General features: G+C 37.2%; 1 protein-coding gene and 2 pseudogenes across 2 annotated transcripts; all 3 read left to right on the top strand.

Annotated features, from left to right (window-relative positions):
* Positions 1–672: 672 nt before the first annotated feature.
* LOC121260999 lies at positions 673–5,319 on the top strand (annotated as a pseudogene).
* Positions 5,320–5,707: 388 nt separating this feature from the next.
* Positions 5,708–6,874, top strand: LOC121260998 (annotated as a pseudogene).
* Positions 6,875–7,933: 1,059 nt separating this feature from the next.
* Positions 7,934–17,539, top strand: LOC121260997 (ADP-ribosylation factor 1-like). 2 transcript variants are annotated; one of them, XR_005939814.1, is made up of 9 exons: positions 7,934–8,374; positions 8,484–8,522; positions 8,733–8,795; positions 13,225–13,243; positions 14,390–14,501; positions 14,968–15,015; positions 15,342–15,472; positions 16,046–16,560; positions 17,281–17,539. XR_005939814.1 is itself a non-coding variant. In XM_041163128.1 (8 exons), the coding sequence occupies exons 1-8, from the start codon at positions 8,272–8,274 to the stop codon at positions 17,312–17,314; spliced, it is 549 nt and encodes a 182-aa protein (XP_041019062.1). In that variant the 5' UTR covers positions 7,937–8,271; the 3' UTR covers positions 17,315–17,539. The 2 variants fall into 2 exon arrangements, 1 of the variants encoding a protein (XP_041019062.1); XM_041163128.1 differs by lacking the exon at positions 16,046–16,560 and having other exon boundaries at positions 7,937–8,374.
* The last annotated feature ends 523 nt before the right edge of the window (positions 17,540–18,062 follow it).

Below are 18,062 nucleotides of genomic sequence, written 5' to 3'. Positions count from 1 at the left end.
ATCGACCAGTATACTATTTATACATGTAATTCTTAAGAGCTGTGATTGTGGGAGGTTTCTTTGTTATGTTCGTATTGCAATAGCAGGAAGGCCAGTTTCAATCTGTAAGTCTTTCCCTCTTTCGTTTATTGCTTTTACTATATACAGCAGGCTTTTTTGTTCCTTTACGATGATTCTTTTGTGAGTTTGTTGCCGTGGAGGTGAGTCTTCTATTTGCTTGTCACTGATAGGTTTCGTGCTTGAGGGGTCATTTTCTTTTTAATCTGCTGGTTTGGTCATGAATATTTCCCGAAATTGGTGTATTGTTGGTTACGGATGTTCTCCAAAATTGGTCAAATTTTGTGTTAAGATATAAAAATAAATAATAAAATCTACTTGAGATCTCTCCTTGATGCTACGTGAATCAACCCCACTTGTTCCGGAAGCTTAACTGAAGGGAAGGGGTCGATTGTATTATTTATTTTTCTATCATAACACTGGGTATTCTCCGAAGTTGGTCTATTGTGCGAGTCTAGAAATTGCCGGGTGAGGTTCTTTGTTAATTTGACTTTGGGTAGTCTGTACCTTTGTTTATTGGCTGATGATGAGTGGTTTTATGTTGCTTACATTGCAGAGGAGTTTGCATGAGACTAGAAAATGATGGTTCTGAAGACTTTGTTGCTTCTTCTTTTTTTGGCACACATTCAGTGGGACTGGGAAGATGCACCAAATGGGTCACTACCAATTCAGTGGGACTGGTAGTGACCCATTTGGTGCATCTACAAAGTATTGGCCATGGGAAGATGGAACAAATTCAGTGGCCATGGCCAAGAGAAGAAGTAAGATTGATCTCTATGAGTTCATTTTCTGTTTATGGCATTGATAAGTGTGCAAGTGGAAGTAAAACGAATCCTTTTAATGCATAAAACAGTGAGAGCCAATTTTGAGTTCATAAACAAGCTTGGAGTCGATAGATGGTGCTTCCATGACAGGGATATAGCCCTGATGGCAAAACCCTGGAGGCGAGTCATCTTTTAAGGTCAATGTGCTAATCGCATTTGTTCTATTCTTGTTTAAACTAGAGAGAAAGGAAGTATAGGAATTGAAATTGTATTGCTTACTCAACGTGGCATGGCATCAAAAGATGTTGCTCTGAAAATTTTGAAGTTTTGTGTTGTTTCTACTTCTCGATAACATTCAACTGCTCTGACTATACTTTGACAAAAACAGTCATTTGGCATTATTACCTCTGTCACAGGAAAGTAATGCAAACTTGGATGAAGTAGTGGCCCTTGCTAAGGAGCTTCAGGTATGTTTATATGAACGAACAGGCCAATTGTCATGTCAATAACTGTGATGTAAGCCACACCATCATTTACTGCATCTTGCCAGGATTAAGAGTTCTGAGGCTTAAATCTCTATGGAGATTACCGTTTCCTTTATTTTATCAATTTGAGTGCATGTACCCATTGACCAAGTGAAACCCTTGATAGTTAAATCGTGTGCTTAAAGACATGGCCTTCCCTTTTTTGCAAATCACTAAAACCAATATAGAGGAGAATTTTATTATGACTGGATGATAATCTAGATGATGAAGAGTTTTTTGGAATGTTTTGTGCAATAATATTAATAGTCATTTTAAGCCACACTGATTTTTTATTGTACCCTTTGTAAAGGAGCCAAGCATACCCAAGCTTCAAGGAACTGGATACTTTTAACCTATAATGGCTTCAAAGATGAAGAAGGGCAAGAAGAAAGATTAAAAGCTTATGATGAATACATTCATCTCTTAACAAATTGTTGTTTTCAAGGCTGTATGTTTGTGCACCTGTTTTGGCAACAGCAAATTACTTTCTTCGATGTCAACTTAGACCTTTATTTATGTTTTACAGCAATTTTTTTTTTTTTTTTAATGTTGCCATTGCTGATATGAAGTCTGCCTCATTTAAATGCTTCTATCATGCGACTGTTTAGGGAACCAAGATCCGCCCTCTGTGGGGTACAGCTCAGCTGTTCATGCATCCCCGCTACATGCATGGTGCCGCTACAAGGTAATTTATATATATGTACGCATGTGTTTATGTAAAAATACATATATATATCCTAAGTTAAGCGTGCTCTTTCATTCCTGGACTTATATATCAGAGATACTTGGTTTACAGCTCTGAACTAGGTGTATATACATATGCTGCTGCTCAAGTCAAGAAAGCCATAGAGGTGGTATGTGTGTGTGCATGCAATGCTTATTGCAGAAATTTGGCTGTATGCTTTTCGGTCATGCTTACAATTTTGTTTTTCTTTTATTTTACTTACATAATTTTTTTTCCTACGATATTTTAAGGTGCCTTGTTGACTCATTCTACAGGTCACACATTATTTAGGTGGAGAAAATTACGTGTTTTGGGGTGGTCGTGAGGGTTATCAGACTCTTTTGAATACAGATATGGGACGAGAGCTTGATCATATGGTGCGTTCCTTGGGATCTATTCTACAATTAAATCTCTAGATCCTGAACCGCAACACAAGCTGGGAAGTTTTGCCAAGACCCCATCCAACTCTGTACAATTTATTGATGGTAATCAAGGGCCTCTCTGTGGAGCTGAAGCACTGAGAAGTGCAACTAAGCCAACTCTTGTTGATGAACAAGATATATATTGTGCTGATAAAGTGGGCAATGACTTTATTGGGTACACTGTGTCTTGATCTTAATTTGTTTTGATACTACTGTGCCACCAAGTGGTCTTAACTTTATTTTTTTTGTAATCTTCTTTTACATATCTTTACTCATGGGTGTTATTTCTCTTATTCTTTATTATTTATCCACTGACAGGCAAGGTTCTTTGAGGCAGCTGCTGCTTACAAGAAGAAGATTGGATCCATTGGTACCCTTGTGTTTGATTTATTGCAATGCCGCATACTAGTTCAGTTGTGTTATATCATATACAAAATTAAAAAGCCGATTTTTATTGTCTATTGGGACAGACAGTATGAGTAATTTGTATCTTAATCAGTTCTCTTTTCTTCTTCTTGTGCTTTTTAGGTACATTGCTCATTGAACCCAAGCCCCTGGAACCTACCAAACATCAGTATGTTTCTTAACTTTTCTGTTTAATTCTTATATGGATTGCACTTTCCATTACGCTTACATATGGTAAATATCTCCAGGTATGACTGGGATGCAGCAACAGCTGCTAATTTCCTATGAAAATATGGTCTTACAGGTAATTTAAAGTTTGTTATTCATGGTCCTTTTTTTGCCTTTAATCTAATGGTAACAAATTATTTTTAATATCAGAATTATCATTTCCATACTGTTTTCATCTACATTAGTATTTTCATGAATTAAATTTTGTTGAATTGAATGTTTTGCAGCCCTTGACTAACATTTAATTGTGAGATGAAAGCCTTTCTATATCTAATGTCAAATTCATGACCTTGACAAATTCATGATATTGTTGTCCTGTTTTCTTTTGTAGGAGAATTTAAACTAAACATCGAGTGCAATCATGCCACCCTATCTGGTCACAGGTATGCCCTATTTTGTATCTTAAGCACGTGGTAAATTCCCACCTGTAACTTTTCCATTGAATTAAACAAGCAAGGAGGAAAGTGTGAACCTCTACAAATATGTAATGCTTTTGTACTTGCAGCTGTCATCATGAACTTGAAACCGCAAGACTCGATGGTCTGCTGGGAAATATTGATGCAAACACGGGTGACCCACAGATTGGTATTGAATAGTTATAAACAAAAACTTTTCCTAGTTATGTACTTTTAAAAAAAAATCATGGACTTCATGTAATTTAGAACGCTGCAATTTTCTTATCTGGAGCTGTTGTCGTTTGCTACAGGTTGGGATACTGATCAATTTCTCACAGATATTGGAGAGGCAACTCTGGTTATGCTCAGTGTGGTAAAAAATGTAAGTGATAAATGTGTCTTTAATTTGTAATTACAAGCATCAAATTGTTTTGATGGATAATGCAATTTCTGCAACTGTTGTTGTTCCTATCACAGGGTGGACTAGCACCAGGAGGATTCAACTTCGATGCAAAACTGTCAGGCCTTTCTTTCATTTTGTTTTTCTTAAATTTGTGCTTATCGCCACAGTCATCCCGTTTCCTTTTTCATGATCGATAAATGAATACAATTGACTTTGTTTTGATACGTTTCTTCACTTACTGACATATAGGCGAAGAGAGAGTACGGATGTTGAAGATTTATTCATTGCTCATATTACTGGAATGGATACCCTGGCCCGTGGACTTCGGAATGTTGCCAAGCTGATTGAGGTGATAAACTAATGTTTCATCTATGTCTTTTATGGGCTGGCTGCATGCGTTAATTTAAATCAAAAGTTTCTATTCTCTCCTCTAATTTCAAGACTAAATGGTTCTTTTTTATTGTCATAAAACAAAGGATGGTTCTTTAGCTGAGCTTGTTCGCAAGAGATACGAGAGTTTTGACACAGAACTTGGAGCTCAAATAGAGGTAAAATGTTTTCATATCATCCCCCCCTCCTCCCCCTATGCCCGTGGCTAATGCAAGGTCGCATCTTTCATCAGGCTGGTAAAGCAGATTTTGAAATGCTCGAGAAGAAAGCCTTGGAATGGGGAGAACCCAAAGTTGCTTCGGGCAAGCAGGTATTGGAAGGATAAATTTCTTTTATTGAATTATTTCACGATATTTCAGAGCATCCTTCTCCACCTCTGAACTGGCGCATGTAGAACTAGACATAGTAAAGACTAATAACTGATATAGGTTAGTCAGTGAAAATGGGAGATGGGAGAGAAGAAGCGTGAAAAAGAATTACAGAATGAAAATCTCCGCTCTCGTAATAGCACAAGTGTAGTCAGTGTATTTACTTCCCATTCAAAATCAACAGTACCATTTAGCATAAAAAAAGCAGGAAACAGACGTTTCTTCTTTTTAGTTTCAAGTAATCTTTTGATTTTCTGGTGGATATATCATTTAATTTTCAGGCTATTATTGCTTGGAGTAATTTGTTGTTTTTACCTATTTATTTATTTAGTGACTATCTCCATTCGGCCTCAATCTGAATCTATTGTTGCAGGAGCTGGCGGAGATGATTTTCCAATCTGCAGTGTAGAAAACAGCATGAGGGACTCTCTGGTCACCAGAGTCTGGTGTATTAATTAGTTCAGAGAATAAGACAGGGAGATGGATGAGTCTGGCGTGGGATGATATATTGAGTCTTCAGTCTGGACTCGCCAACTGTCACACAGCGGAAATGATTTATGATTATTGGTAGATTCGCGAAAATAAACATCCAACCCACAATATTGAATATACTTTCTCGAATTCAATTATATAAGATTATTACTCTCTCTCTCTCTCTCTCTCTCTCTCTCTATATATATATATATATATATATAAGAGTAAGTTCCTTTAAGGTCTCATCTTCAAGTCATATTTGGAAAGTAAGAAAAAAAAATGAATAAAAGTATTATAAAATTAAAAAATTATTTATTATTTATAATATTTTTGTTTTAAAATTTGAAAAAGTTATATTATTTTTTTTTGAAGAAATGATAATTATTAGATAAAAAAATTAAAAATTAAAAAGTATTTTATATTTAGAAAATATTTAAAAATATCTAGAGTCACTTGAGAATAGTCGCAAGTACACAGAAAAAGAGAGAAAAAAAAAAAAAAAACAGAAAATACAAATTTCACCTCAGCAGATTTGAAATCATGACTCCCCAAGTTTTATTCTTAACCACTCGCCTCAGTCGAGCCAAGGACGTTATCTCCCCTCCTATACAGAACCCCACAGGCCACAAGAAATGAAGAGACACAGGCACAGCAGCAAAAAAGGAGAAGAAATGAAACTCAATCTGCTTTGCTTGGCCTCTCTGATCTTCCTTTTCGTGAGTTCTTCCGCTGAATTGCCTCGTTCCACCCCAACTCCCTTGCCATGGCCCGAGCAATTTCACGCAATTCTCTTCTTGAACTTGAACTCCACTCGCCTCCAAATCAACGACCTCTGGTACGACTGGCCCAAAGGCCGGAACGTGAACATAATTCAGAGGCAACTAGGTGAGCTGCAATATGATGTTGAATGGAACAACGGCACTTCGTTTTATTATACGGTAGGTGCGGGAGGGCATGCGAGGTAATGCATTTCGAGGTGGGTATTCCTCGCCCAGATTTTCTTGATGGGGCTAATTACCTTGGAACTAAGGCCACCGATGGGTTTCTGTGCAACGTTTGGGAGAAGGTGGAATTTATTATCTACTACGAGGATGTCCTCACGAGGAGGCCAGTTCGGTGGGATTTCTACGATGGTATGTTTGTTAATTTGTTGCGAAGTATTGTCATTTTTAACTATCAAGTCATGTCAGTATGATCATTTATCAAGAGTACTCAAGATAGAGACTGATATCATTTGGAAATTTACCTCTCCAAGCTAGTAATTACTAGTTTGTTTCTTCATTCAAGGAACTACTTAAAATGATAAATCTGAGTTTGAATCATGTGACCGTGCATTTTGTAGGGATCTCCACACACGTGCTTACGTTCGAGGTTGGTGCGGTACTGCAAGATTCAGTCACCCAAGCACCTGCTTACTGTTTCGATCAGGAAACTAAGAGAGAAATCTTAGAAAGCAGATTCGATCAGGAAACTAAGAGAGAAATCTTAGAAAGCAGATTAATCTAATTTGTATATGAAGAACATCATGTGTATGCCCGCTTTTTTTATCCGATGATCTCTTACTGTACTGTGCTTGAACTCCGTCGTCTCCAATACTGGTTGATGTTTAGCTTTGGCCTTGTAGTTTGCATTTGCTTGGAAAAACCTCTAGTAAAGATGCACTTTCAATGTGCTGGGGATGCATCCGATAGATATATACAACACTTATGCCATGACAAAAGTTTCGAGTACACTTCAATTCGCTTAAATGCACGTATGCAAATGAGGAATACTAACACAATGAAGCAAACAATTAGTGATTACTGACTCTCGCTAGATTTAGACTTGAGAAATATAGCTATAAAGATATCTATAAAAGTAAATTCATAAATTGAGATAGTTTCATATGATAAGTTGAATTTATTTTATAATAAAAATAATTTTATAATCTAAAAAAATTTATGGGCCTAATTGATCTCATAAAACGATTTTATAAGAGAAGATTGCTCATTCTTTATAAACATGCACAATATCTTGTCTACAAATAATGTGAGATTATTCTTTAACATCCTCCCTCACGTATAAGCTAATATTTTTTTCCTGATCCTTGTCACGAATAAAGTAGAGTGGGGCCCTATTCGTCTTGTGGTAGGCTCTGATACTATAAAAAAATTTATAAGCCTAACTCATATCATAAAACCGGTTCTACAAGAGATAATTGTTCATTATTTATAAAGATGCCCAAGACTTTATCCACATGCAATGTAAGATTATTTCTTAACAATATAACGTATCATATCAAGCTACATCAGTTTGTAAATTTATTTTTATTTGATTTTTTTTATAATTTTAGTTTTATTTGATCTCTTTATTAACTATAACATTTTTCTTTAAACTTACAACGTCAAAAACCAGCATTAGTTTGTAATTCGGACAAAGTTCCCAGAATCACAAGAATATTGGTCCTTCTCGATCATCAAGAACCCTTTTAACTTGGGTTGGAAGTTGGAACGCGAGCATTGCTCCTAGCATACGACTGCGATCCAAATTTAAAAGCCCATAGGATTAGATGGGCCTTGAGAGACTGCTAAATTATAATCTGCAAAGCTTTGTAAAAAAACATGACTACTAATTATCTAAAAAAAACATGCTACTAAAAGCTACAGTATTTAATTTTCATATAACTTTTAATTACAGAAATCTCTGATAGAAAAACAAAATCTACGAGTAATGGAATGGGGCTGGCAACAGCCAACAGGAGTAATTACCTTAGGACTACAGAAGTAGGCCCTACAGATGTTACAAAAGAGCAGAAAAAAGGCTAACAAGCGGGACTGTATCTATTGCACCGGAGAGAAGCATGAGTATCACCTCAGGTTCCCTCTTCTATGCTTGCGCTTGCGATTCACAGTCTCTGGCGACTCTCTGCTTCTGAGAAACTGAGGTACTCTGCTCATCCACAGTCCCTAATTCCTCCGAAAAGGAAAAAAGATTCCCCAAGATCTCGAAATTCTTTTCAAGCGGACCCTCTTAGGACCAGAGGGTTCTGCTTCGAGATCTCAAAGAACTAAAACAAAACCGAATAAAATTCCGTCTGATCTGCTCTCAATTTCATGCACCGAGAGTGAATCTCTCAATATGGGTATACTGTTTACGAAAATGTTCACGTCCCTCTTCGGCAATAGAGAAGCTCGGATTCTCGTTCTTGGCCTCGACAATGCCGGAAAGACCACAATCCTCTGTAAGTTTCTCTAATTCCACTCGTACCCGGTTCTTAATTTCTCACTTTCGAATAGTGGGTTTCTGTTCAATTGGGGTAATTCAATGGTTTGGGTTTGGATTTTGTGCAGATCGGCTTCAGATGGGGGAGGTTGTGTCCACGATTCCAAGTTGGTATTCTTTCCCAGTTCTAACATTTATGTTACTTTTTACTTATCAAAAAAAAAAAAAAAAAACATTTATGTTTCTTTACCAGTCCATTCTTTTCTCTCCAATATTATTCAATGTTTGTTTGGTAGGAAGTTGTGGTTTCATTATGTTTTCAAGTACCCTGGAGTGTGTTTCTTGGGTTAAATCTGTTTACATATTTTTGGGTGCAGCAATTGGATTTAATGTCGAAACGGTGCAGTACAATAACATCAAATTCCAAGTATGGGATCTGGGTATGGAAATCTCTTCCCTTGATCCGTGTCTTCAATTTACGATCATCACATTTGTCAACTAGAAAGCCAAAGGAGTATTCTGATATTTGCTTAATTTTAATTGCTAACCATTATAAAAACAATGTGAGTTTGAAAAAAAAAATGCTCATTCTGTGACCGTCATTGACTAGAGATTGACTTGATTTGAAGTTGTATGCATTTTTATTTATTTGATAGATTTTGTATTTTTGGTGGACGTGGCCGTGGACTCTATGTGTGGATCATGAATTGGGTTGTTGATATGAGTTATTTTATTTTCAAGTCAGTGTGTAGAACACATCATCCACATCACTTAAATGATAAGATTTGATTTATAAGATTCAATTTTAAAATTTATTTTCCGTATCAAATTATATCACGTAAGCAGTGTGTGGGTCTTAAAATAGCAATACTCTGTTGATATATATAATGAAGCAGCTCATTAGAACTTGTTGGAGCCCCATCACTTTTTTTTTTTTTTTTTTTTTTATAAGTAATCAAAGTGTATGAATAAAAGAATAGGCAAAGCCATCTGTAGTACAAAGAATGCCCTAACTACATAGGGACATGAGATACAAAGAAATCATGGAAATCTTGTCCATTACAATAAACGGAAAAGGCCCAAGTACAAAGAGTACTAAAAAAGAAAGGAATAAGTTCCTCCATCGATCTCTCTTTGTTCTCGAACGTCCGTTCATTGCACTCCTGCCATACGCACCACATGATGCATATAGGAATCATCTTCCATACAACCTTGATCTGTTGATTTCCTCTTAGATCTGTCCAGCTAGCCAAAACTGCCACTACTGTCTTGGGCATTACCCAACCCAAGTCTAGTCTACTAAACACCTCATTCCATAACCCTCGGGCTACCTCACAGTGTAGTAGAAGATAGTCCACAGATTCACCCCCCATTCCTACACATACAACACCAATATGCGATGATCACCCTTCGTTTTCTCAAATTATCCGTTGTGAGGATCTCACCCAAAGAAGCCGTCCACACAAAAATGCTGCTTTGTGAGGCGCCTTATGTCTCCAAATTCTTTTCCAAGGAAACTGAATAGGGAGCTCATGTGAAAGGGATTTATAGAACGAGCGAACCGAGAACACACCACCTGAAGGTATCCACCACAATGACTCGGCATGCTGATTATTCGGTTTGAGAGAGTGCAAAAGTCTGTAAAAGGCTGCAAAGCTGTCCACTTCCCAATCATCTGCCGCTCGGCTAAAATTGACGTTCCACTGGATTTGTTCCCCAACTAACACTATGACATCCGCCACTGAAACATCTGTATCTTTGCAACCTGGAAGAGGTCAGGAAATAGATCCTTTAGAGCACCATTACCACACCAAGCATCATACCAGAATTTGATCCTGGCCCCATCTCCTAAGCATAATCTTGAGTGACGAGAGAAGACCCTCCATCCTCTTTTTATATGTTTCCACAACCCCCACTCTATATGCCAACTTGAATGCCTAATTAAAGAACTTTGTGTTTGAAGTTATGGCATAAGAAAAATTCTAGTCATCATCCCACACACCACACATAATTTTTTATTTTTTATTTTTTTTTTCCTTAGCAAGTATATGGTATAGGGATGGTGAATAGAAGTACTCAATTAGTTTAGTAGGAATAATAAAAAAAAAAATATGCGATGTGTGGGATGATGAGTAGCAAAACTCGAATAATAGTGAGATGATTTGAGTTAAAGATGTTTTATTGGGTTTTGGAAAAGGAGAGAGAAAAAAGTTGAATAAAAATATTATAAAGTTAAAATATTGTTTGAATATATTGCACTAATTAAAAAGCCGGGTGCAATAGAGGTACAAGATTTTAGGCCTATCAGCTTAGTGGGCAGCATATACAAGATACTTTCCAAAGTCCTTGCTAATAGGATGAGTACGGTTATGGACAAGCTTATCTCTACGTCTCAAAATGCATTCGTGAGAGGGAGACAAATCTTGGATTCGGTCCTTTTAGCAAATGAGTGTTTGGACAGCAGAATCAAGTCGGGAGAACCAGACATCTTATGCAAATTAGATATGGAGAAGGCCTATAATCATGTTAATTGGGACTTTTTGCTATATATGTTGAATAGATGTGGGTTTGGGGAAAGATGGAGGAAGTGGATGAAGCATTGTGTGTCAACAACCTGTTTCTCGGTATTGGTTAATGGTGACCCTGTGGGCTTCTTTAATAGTTCGAGGGGTCTAAGACAAGGGGACCCATTATCACCCCTTTTATTTGTTCTAGTCATGGAGGCGCTAAATAGAATGGTGTCGGCTGCGGTAGCAGGGGGATTTTTCTCAGGATTTTCAGCAGGAGCTAATAATTATGGGTCCATCATCATTCCCCACCTTTTGTTTGTGGATGACACATTGCTATTTGCGAGGCAAGTGTTGGACATGTACAATCCTTGAAGGCTATCTTACTTTGTTTTGAGGCGGTATCAAGGTTAAAGATTAATCTTGCTAAGACGGAGATGGTTGCGGTGGGTGAGGTAAGTAACATTAGGGGGTTGGCGAATATATTAGGATGTGTGGTTTCTTCGTTGCCATTGAGGTATCTCGGTCTTCCATTGGGGGCTTCTTTTAAGGCTAAAACAATTTGGGAGGAGGTGGTGGAGAAAATAGAGCGGAGGTTGGCTGGGTTGAAAAAATTGTATTTAATTAAAGGGGGGTGGAGCACTCTTATGAAGAGCACTTTATCCAACCTTCCCACATACTAGTTGTCTCTTTTTCCTCTCCCTGCTAGCATTGCAAATAGGATTGAGAAACTTCATCGTGACTTTCTTTGGGGTGGAATAGAAGATGAGTTTAAATTTCACTTAGTGGGGTGGGATAAGGTGTGTACTCCTTTGAGAGATGGAGGATTGGGAGTTCGCAACATGAGGGCTTTTAATAAGGCTCTATTGGGAAAATTGTTGTGGCACTATAATAATGAGAGGGGAGCTTTTTGGAAAGGAGTGATCGATATGAAGTATGGAAGTACACCGGGGGGGTGGTGTTCTAGAGAGGGGAGGGGGGCATATGGTGTGGGATTATGGAAGTATATATGGAAAGGTTGGTGCTCCTTTGTTCGTCATACTCGGCTGCGTTTGGGGAATGGCAATAGGATTAGTTTTTGGTATGATGTGTGGGTGGGAGACATGGCTTTGAAGGAGGCTTATCCCACTATTTTCAGAATTGCACGGGTCAAAGAAGCTATGGTGGCTGACTTGCGGGTTATAACTCATGGCACACAAGAATGGAACATTAGCCTTACTCGAGATGCACATGATTGGGAAGTGGCGGAGCTGATGGAGTTTCTTAATCTGCTGTATAATGCTGCTATTGCTGCCACAATTGAAGATGAGATGGAATGGAGACCCTCTAGGAAAGGGATTTTTTCGGTACGCTCCTTCTATGAAGCCTCTACCATGCAACATCAACAGAACTTTCCTTGGAAGAACATTTGGAGAAGTAAAGCACCTACAAAGGTTGCTTTCTTTGTCTGGACAGCAGCTTTAGGGAAGATTCTGACTGTGGATAATCTTAGAAGACGTGGTTTTATTATCACAGACTGGTGCTGTATGCTGTATGTGTAGAAATAGTGGTGAATCGGTGGACCATCTACTCTTATATTGCGAGTTTGCAAGAGAAATCTGGAATTATTTCTTCAGTAGAATGGGAATGGCATGGGTAATGCCGGGAAGGGTGGTGGAACTTCTAGAAAGTTGGAGAGGGATTACTGGGACATCACAAATAGCAGTTGTGTGGAAGATGGCTCCTTTATGTATTCTTTGGTGCATTTGGTGTGAAAGAAATGATAGACACTTTGAGGATCATTAACGCTCATTGGAAGAGTTTAGGAGTTTTATGTGGAAGACTTTATTTATGTGGGCCATTGCTTTAGAGTTGAATGGTCTCAGCTTCCATGATTTTCTTGTAACTGTTTTTAGTTCCTAAATAGGTGTATTCACATGTATACTTCCAGTGTACTTGGGCTATGCCTATTTTTGATAAATAAAATATCTTATTACTTATAAAAAAAAAATATTGTTTGAATATATATACATATATATTTTTTTAAAATTTGAATTTTTTTTTTTTTATTTGGAAGTTTGAGAAAGTTGTAATGAGTAGGTAATGATTAGATGAAAAAGTTGAAGATTTGAAATTGAGAAGTATTTTGTGTTTGAGTGATGTTTGGAAATGAAATTATGAAAAATTTTGAGATGAGATGATCTCATCTAAGTGCCCAAACACACTTACTGTTTAGCAGATTACAACTGTTTTGTAAGAAGTTAATGTATATGTACATGCCCGTATTCAAAAAGTAGAATTTCATGATCTCATATTATTGAGATTTTTAGGTATTATAAATGATGTAAATTTTTGTTCTAATGGCATTTCTGCACTTGTACAGGCGGACAGACAAGTATCAGGTACATGATTTTCACTCTATTCTTTTGTTTTTTTTTAATAGTTTTGAAATGAAAATTTTTGCCCATTTTATTGTTGAGAGCTCTAAAGTGGACATCATTCTTACTTTGTGCATGGAGTTGGGCAATATATCCGAAACTTGAACCCTACTGACCTGACTCGACCGGAAACTGTTTCATATTGCTTGGTTTACGAGAATCAGCTGGTCAATGTTGATTCAGGAATTAAAGAAAAAAAAAACAGTGGGGTTTGGATTTTGGAGGTTCAACCATGCAAATCTTTCTTTGGTTTTTCTCTGTACGCTAGGGTTTGGGATTAGGTTTGGTTATGGAGGTCATTTGATACCATGGCTTTGCTGTCCGATGTGTAGCTTTGCTTTGATCTTATTGTTTTTTAAAAATGTGTTGTATATTTGAAAGTTGAGTATATTTACCTCGTTTTATGATCAAATTTAGTTTATATTAGGTTTGTGGCTGGAAAAAAAAGATTTAAGTTATTGGTCTCCTAAAAAAGTGGCTTTATAAGAATTTATCCTATAGTAGCTAGTTGTCATTAGCTTTTATTTATTGATGATATCTGATAGAAGGAGCCACACTATTTATACTGGTGTTGAATTTGCAAACACCATGGAAGATCAATTAATCACTGCTTTTTGCATTGTCTTGGTGCCTTCGGAACCTTGGCGCCTTGTATATTATTTATTTGGGGTGTCTGTGTTATTTCCATTTTGGTCTTTGAATTGCTTCAAGGTTGGTTTGCCTGGTTTGGATAGCTTCTCCTCTACAAGTACTCTGGTTTATATGAACTTAAAAGAATGGCTTGACCCATCTTTAATACAAATGCTAAAATGGATTTAAAAATAACCTATTTTACAGCTCTTGAAGTTTATAATAGATTTCTGCCATAAAATATATTGGCTAGAAGACAAAAAATATTTGTGCCATAAAATATCCTTGATTTGATGTCACCCGCTCATCTTTTTGCACTCTTGAGACTATTTATTCAGTTGTCCCTTTTTTAATCGTCGACTTGATGTTGTCTTCTGCCACTTTAGTACATGGGGTTGTAATTTTCCTCTGATTTCAAGTCATTTATTTTTCATTAACATTACATGCTCAGCTAACTGCTCATTGGGTTTTACGCCACAGGCCATATTGGAGATGCTATTTTCCAAATACCCAAGCCATAATTTATGTTGTTGATTCAAGTGACACTGATAGGTTGGTCATAGCGAAAGATGAGTTTCATGCAATCTTGGAGGTATGCTTGTTCCATGTTAATGCTTAGAGGACTATAGGATTAATTCGCAAAGTTGGTGGATATAATTTTATTATTTTAGTGCTCTACGACCACCTTTTATTAAATATCCAAAATCTTGGATTGGCTGCTTATTTGAAATGAGCCGAGTCCTATTGATAGTATTGATAAAAGTAACCTTTTATCAATACTATGTGATATTTGAAATGAGCCGAGTCCTATTGTGATATGTGATATGAGATTTTGTAACCTTTTTAACATTGAAATTTGGCACCAGAAGGTGGTGGTGCCATACCTGGATTCGTCCCCTTCGATTGCATTCTCTAGACAAAAACATACATGCACAAAAAAACTTCTTCCCTTCACTTTCCACAATGGTCAAAGATTTTGGTTTTCTCACTTAGCGACGCATTTTTCTTGCATATGTTGGAAATCTTATGATGTAGGTTTACATCTTAATCTTTGTCAGGAAGAAGAATTAAGAGGTGCTGTTGTTCTCATTTTTGCAAACAAGCAGGTTAGTACTACTGCCATATTATTAATTACTCAAGATCTTGTCTGTACAGGAAAAGATTTCATGCCTTATTGAGTTTGTAAATAAAGGTAAAGAAAATTAATATGTTGTAGGCCCTTCGCTATCCAAATATATATAGAACCTTATGGCATGTGTCAAAAAGAATGACAATGCCTTTTGTCATCCATTGTACAAGGAGTTGAAGTCTGTTTAGTATGTGTTCATGTTCCTGTATGCCTTCTGAATACAAGTTGCAAGCTGCTAGGTTTTTTCTCCCTTTTCTTTCTGTTCTGTTTTTTGTTTTTGATATATCCTTTTGGTCCTTACAGGATCTTCCTGGCGCACTTGATGATGCTGCTGTTACTGAGGCTTTAGAGTTGCACAAGATAAAAAACCGCCAATGGGCTATTTTCAAAACTTCTGCTATAAAGGGTGAAGGTCTCTTTGAGGGCTTGGACTGGTAAGTTTAGTTACAGCCAGGTGGTATACGTTTTGGCATTGGTTTAGAGGTTACCGCAATATTGCTTCTACACTTTCCATAGACTTCAAATTTACACATCGCATCGTATTAGACCTGCACTTCCAATACTCTTAAGTACAAGAGGCAATCAGACATGTGGCCTCATGATCTCCCTGTGTTCTATGATATTGAGCAATGCAGTATAAAACCTTTCGGGATGAAGTTGCCTGAAGATTGGTAGGTGAGGATTATTTTATGTAGCAAGTGGTTGGTTAAATTATGTGCTTGGATGCGGTGATTGGGTTATAGAGGAAGTTAGACAACTACATAACCCTTGAAGAGTACAGTGCTGGTTCTGCACCTGAATCCGTGCTGTCTGTTGCCTGAATTTCATCTCCAACCATAGCAAGTGAGAGGTCAGACAAAATCACAGCAGGTGATCTATTTGGGTGAATAACATTTTCTAGAAAGCTTGCATTTATTATGTGTATAGTTTGTTGAACTTGGCAGTGATTGCTTGCAAATTGTTTTGGTTTATTGAGCCATCAATGGTCGCTAGGACAATATTGACAGTGGTAGTGGATGGTGATAAGTGATAAATGGAGTGAAGATGACTTTAAAACATGGTCTGTTGTGATGGTGGTGGAGATACTTGGTGAAAATGGTTGGCTCAGATTGATTATATGAAGGCAGTGATTTTTAGGACCTACGATCTAGAGTGAATTTAGACACTCGACGAAGGCTGAAAGAGAATGGTGGCCGTGATGCAAGAAAGAGTGAGCAAGGGACTTCTCACACAGTAATATGGTGTAAAGGTGGGCTGGGACAAGAAGTAAATCTGGTTTCCATTGCAACCATTTTCACATCACGAGGAAAGGAAGAGTGCGAGGGGCATTTCAACCTTTCAAAACTGGTACAGCACCGTCCTGAAGATGGGGAGGACACCTTTCTGGTATATATATGCATACATAATGGTTTGTTTTTGGCTGTGAATACTTGAAGGTCCAAAAAGTTTGACCGATGAAGACTCAACCTAACTACCTCAATTTCTAGCAGAAACAAATACAATGAAAGGATTATACTATAAGGTACAGCCCTCATCCAAAGCTCTTTCCACTTCTGTTACTGTATTACAGGCGTGGATTGTGACTACAAGAATTGGGAAACACTTGCAGTGATCGAATTTGAATATGCAAACAAATCATCCATATTGGCTGGTGGATCTCTTGTCACTCTGTTCTTAATTGGCTAGTAGATAGCTTCTGTGCCTTCACTTTCTTCCTATCAGGATTAGTTGCGTGTTGCCAAAATCAGTCCTGGATCTAATGGAGAGTGGATTTGGGTGCTATGTGGGGAATTTTGGGTTGGACAAGCACCATCATGTGTGATGTGGGCAGTTTGGATGGAGAGAATGTGATGCTTATTAAGTTCTTAAGAGTTGGTTTTTATCACTGTGAGTCTCATATTGTTCCATTTCCGGGTGTTTTTGATAATTGTCTTGATTCATTTCTGTTATGTTAGGGGCTGCGTGATTGCTCTTGTACTTGGTCCTGCAAATCCCTTACTCTGTTTTTCCATTTGTTTGTTTTTTGATAGTGCCTTTAATTTTGGGGGTTTTTTATTTTTTATTTTCCCTGGAAGTTCATTTCTGCTTCAACACTTCTACTGTGACATAATTAATCCACAGAGTACCACAAGCTGTGAAACTAGTAAAATGCATTATCAAAAACCGTTCCGTTTCCTTTTCCCTTTTCCTTTTTGTAGTCTTTTAGCAAAAGCCTAGTGAAATGAACAATTTGTTGATGCAGGTTGAGTAACACGCTCAAGTCTGGAAGTTCCTAACTCTTTCAGTTCCAGTAAAGGATATAAGCCTGCTGTTGTTTGGCCAGAACGGAAAAAGGGTGAAGCGTTTAGTTTGGATTAACTCGGTAGACTTCTCTAATTGATTTGGGAGTAAACCAACCATACGTGTAAAATTTGTGATCATATTCATGAACCATTTGGCTCTTATTTTTGTTGTGATACTTTTCTTTATTTTCTATCCAAATTTCTTATTTGTTTTCCCCATGTTTGTGGATTATGAATCTTTGCAATTTTCTGGCGTAAACTTCCTAAAATTTAAAGAGATATGGATACATTATCTGGACTCAAATGTATTTAATATGAAGATTTACATTGTTCCATGTGCAGAATTTAATGTTGTGGCCCTTGTGGGGGTCCTTAGACTCTGTCTCTCTGGATTGTAAGAAGTGTTTGAGTAATTGAGCCGGAAAATGATGTAAATCTTAGGCCCGTTTGGATACAGAAGCTCATCTCATCTCATCTAATTTTAACTAATAATCTTATTACTATTGATAAACTATCTCAACTCATTTCAACTAATAATAATGTCTTCTGTTCTATTCTTGAGTACTTTATCTTTAATCTTATTTTTTTAACCTAGATGCGGTAAATTTTATGTTGGGAGTGTGTAAGGCAGCATTCATCGATCTATTTTCCCACTACTAGTTCCTTCGTCGTACATCCATAAATTCTGAATATTAGTTCTAAAAGCCAGATTTGAAACCTTTATGAAACTCCTTATTTTGTT

Source organism: Juglans microcarpa x Juglans regia, chromosome 4D (genome assembly GCF_004785595.1).
Source record: "Juglans microcarpa x Juglans regia isolate MS1-56 chromosome 4D, Jm3101_v1.0, whole genome shotgun sequence".
In the NCBI taxonomy this organism is placed as follows: Eukaryota; Viridiplantae; Streptophyta; class Magnoliopsida; order Fagales; family Juglandaceae; genus Juglans; species Juglans microcarpa x Juglans regia.
This window is presented reverse-complemented; position numbering and strand designations above follow the sequence as displayed.

Coding starts and splice junctions, on each gene's coding strand:
- LOC121260997 (XM_041163128.1), top strand. CDS start 8,272: ATGGGTATACTGTTTACGAAAATGTTCACGTCCCTCTTCGGCAATAGA. Junction 14,502..14,967: donor AGTTTCATGCAATCTTGGAG/GTATGCTTGTTC, acceptor AATCTTTGTCAG/GAAGAAGAATTAAGAGGTGC. Junction 15,473..17,280: donor CTCTTTGAGGGCTTGGACTG/GTAAGTTTAGTT, acceptor TTGTTGATGCAG/GTTGAGTAACACGCTCAAGT.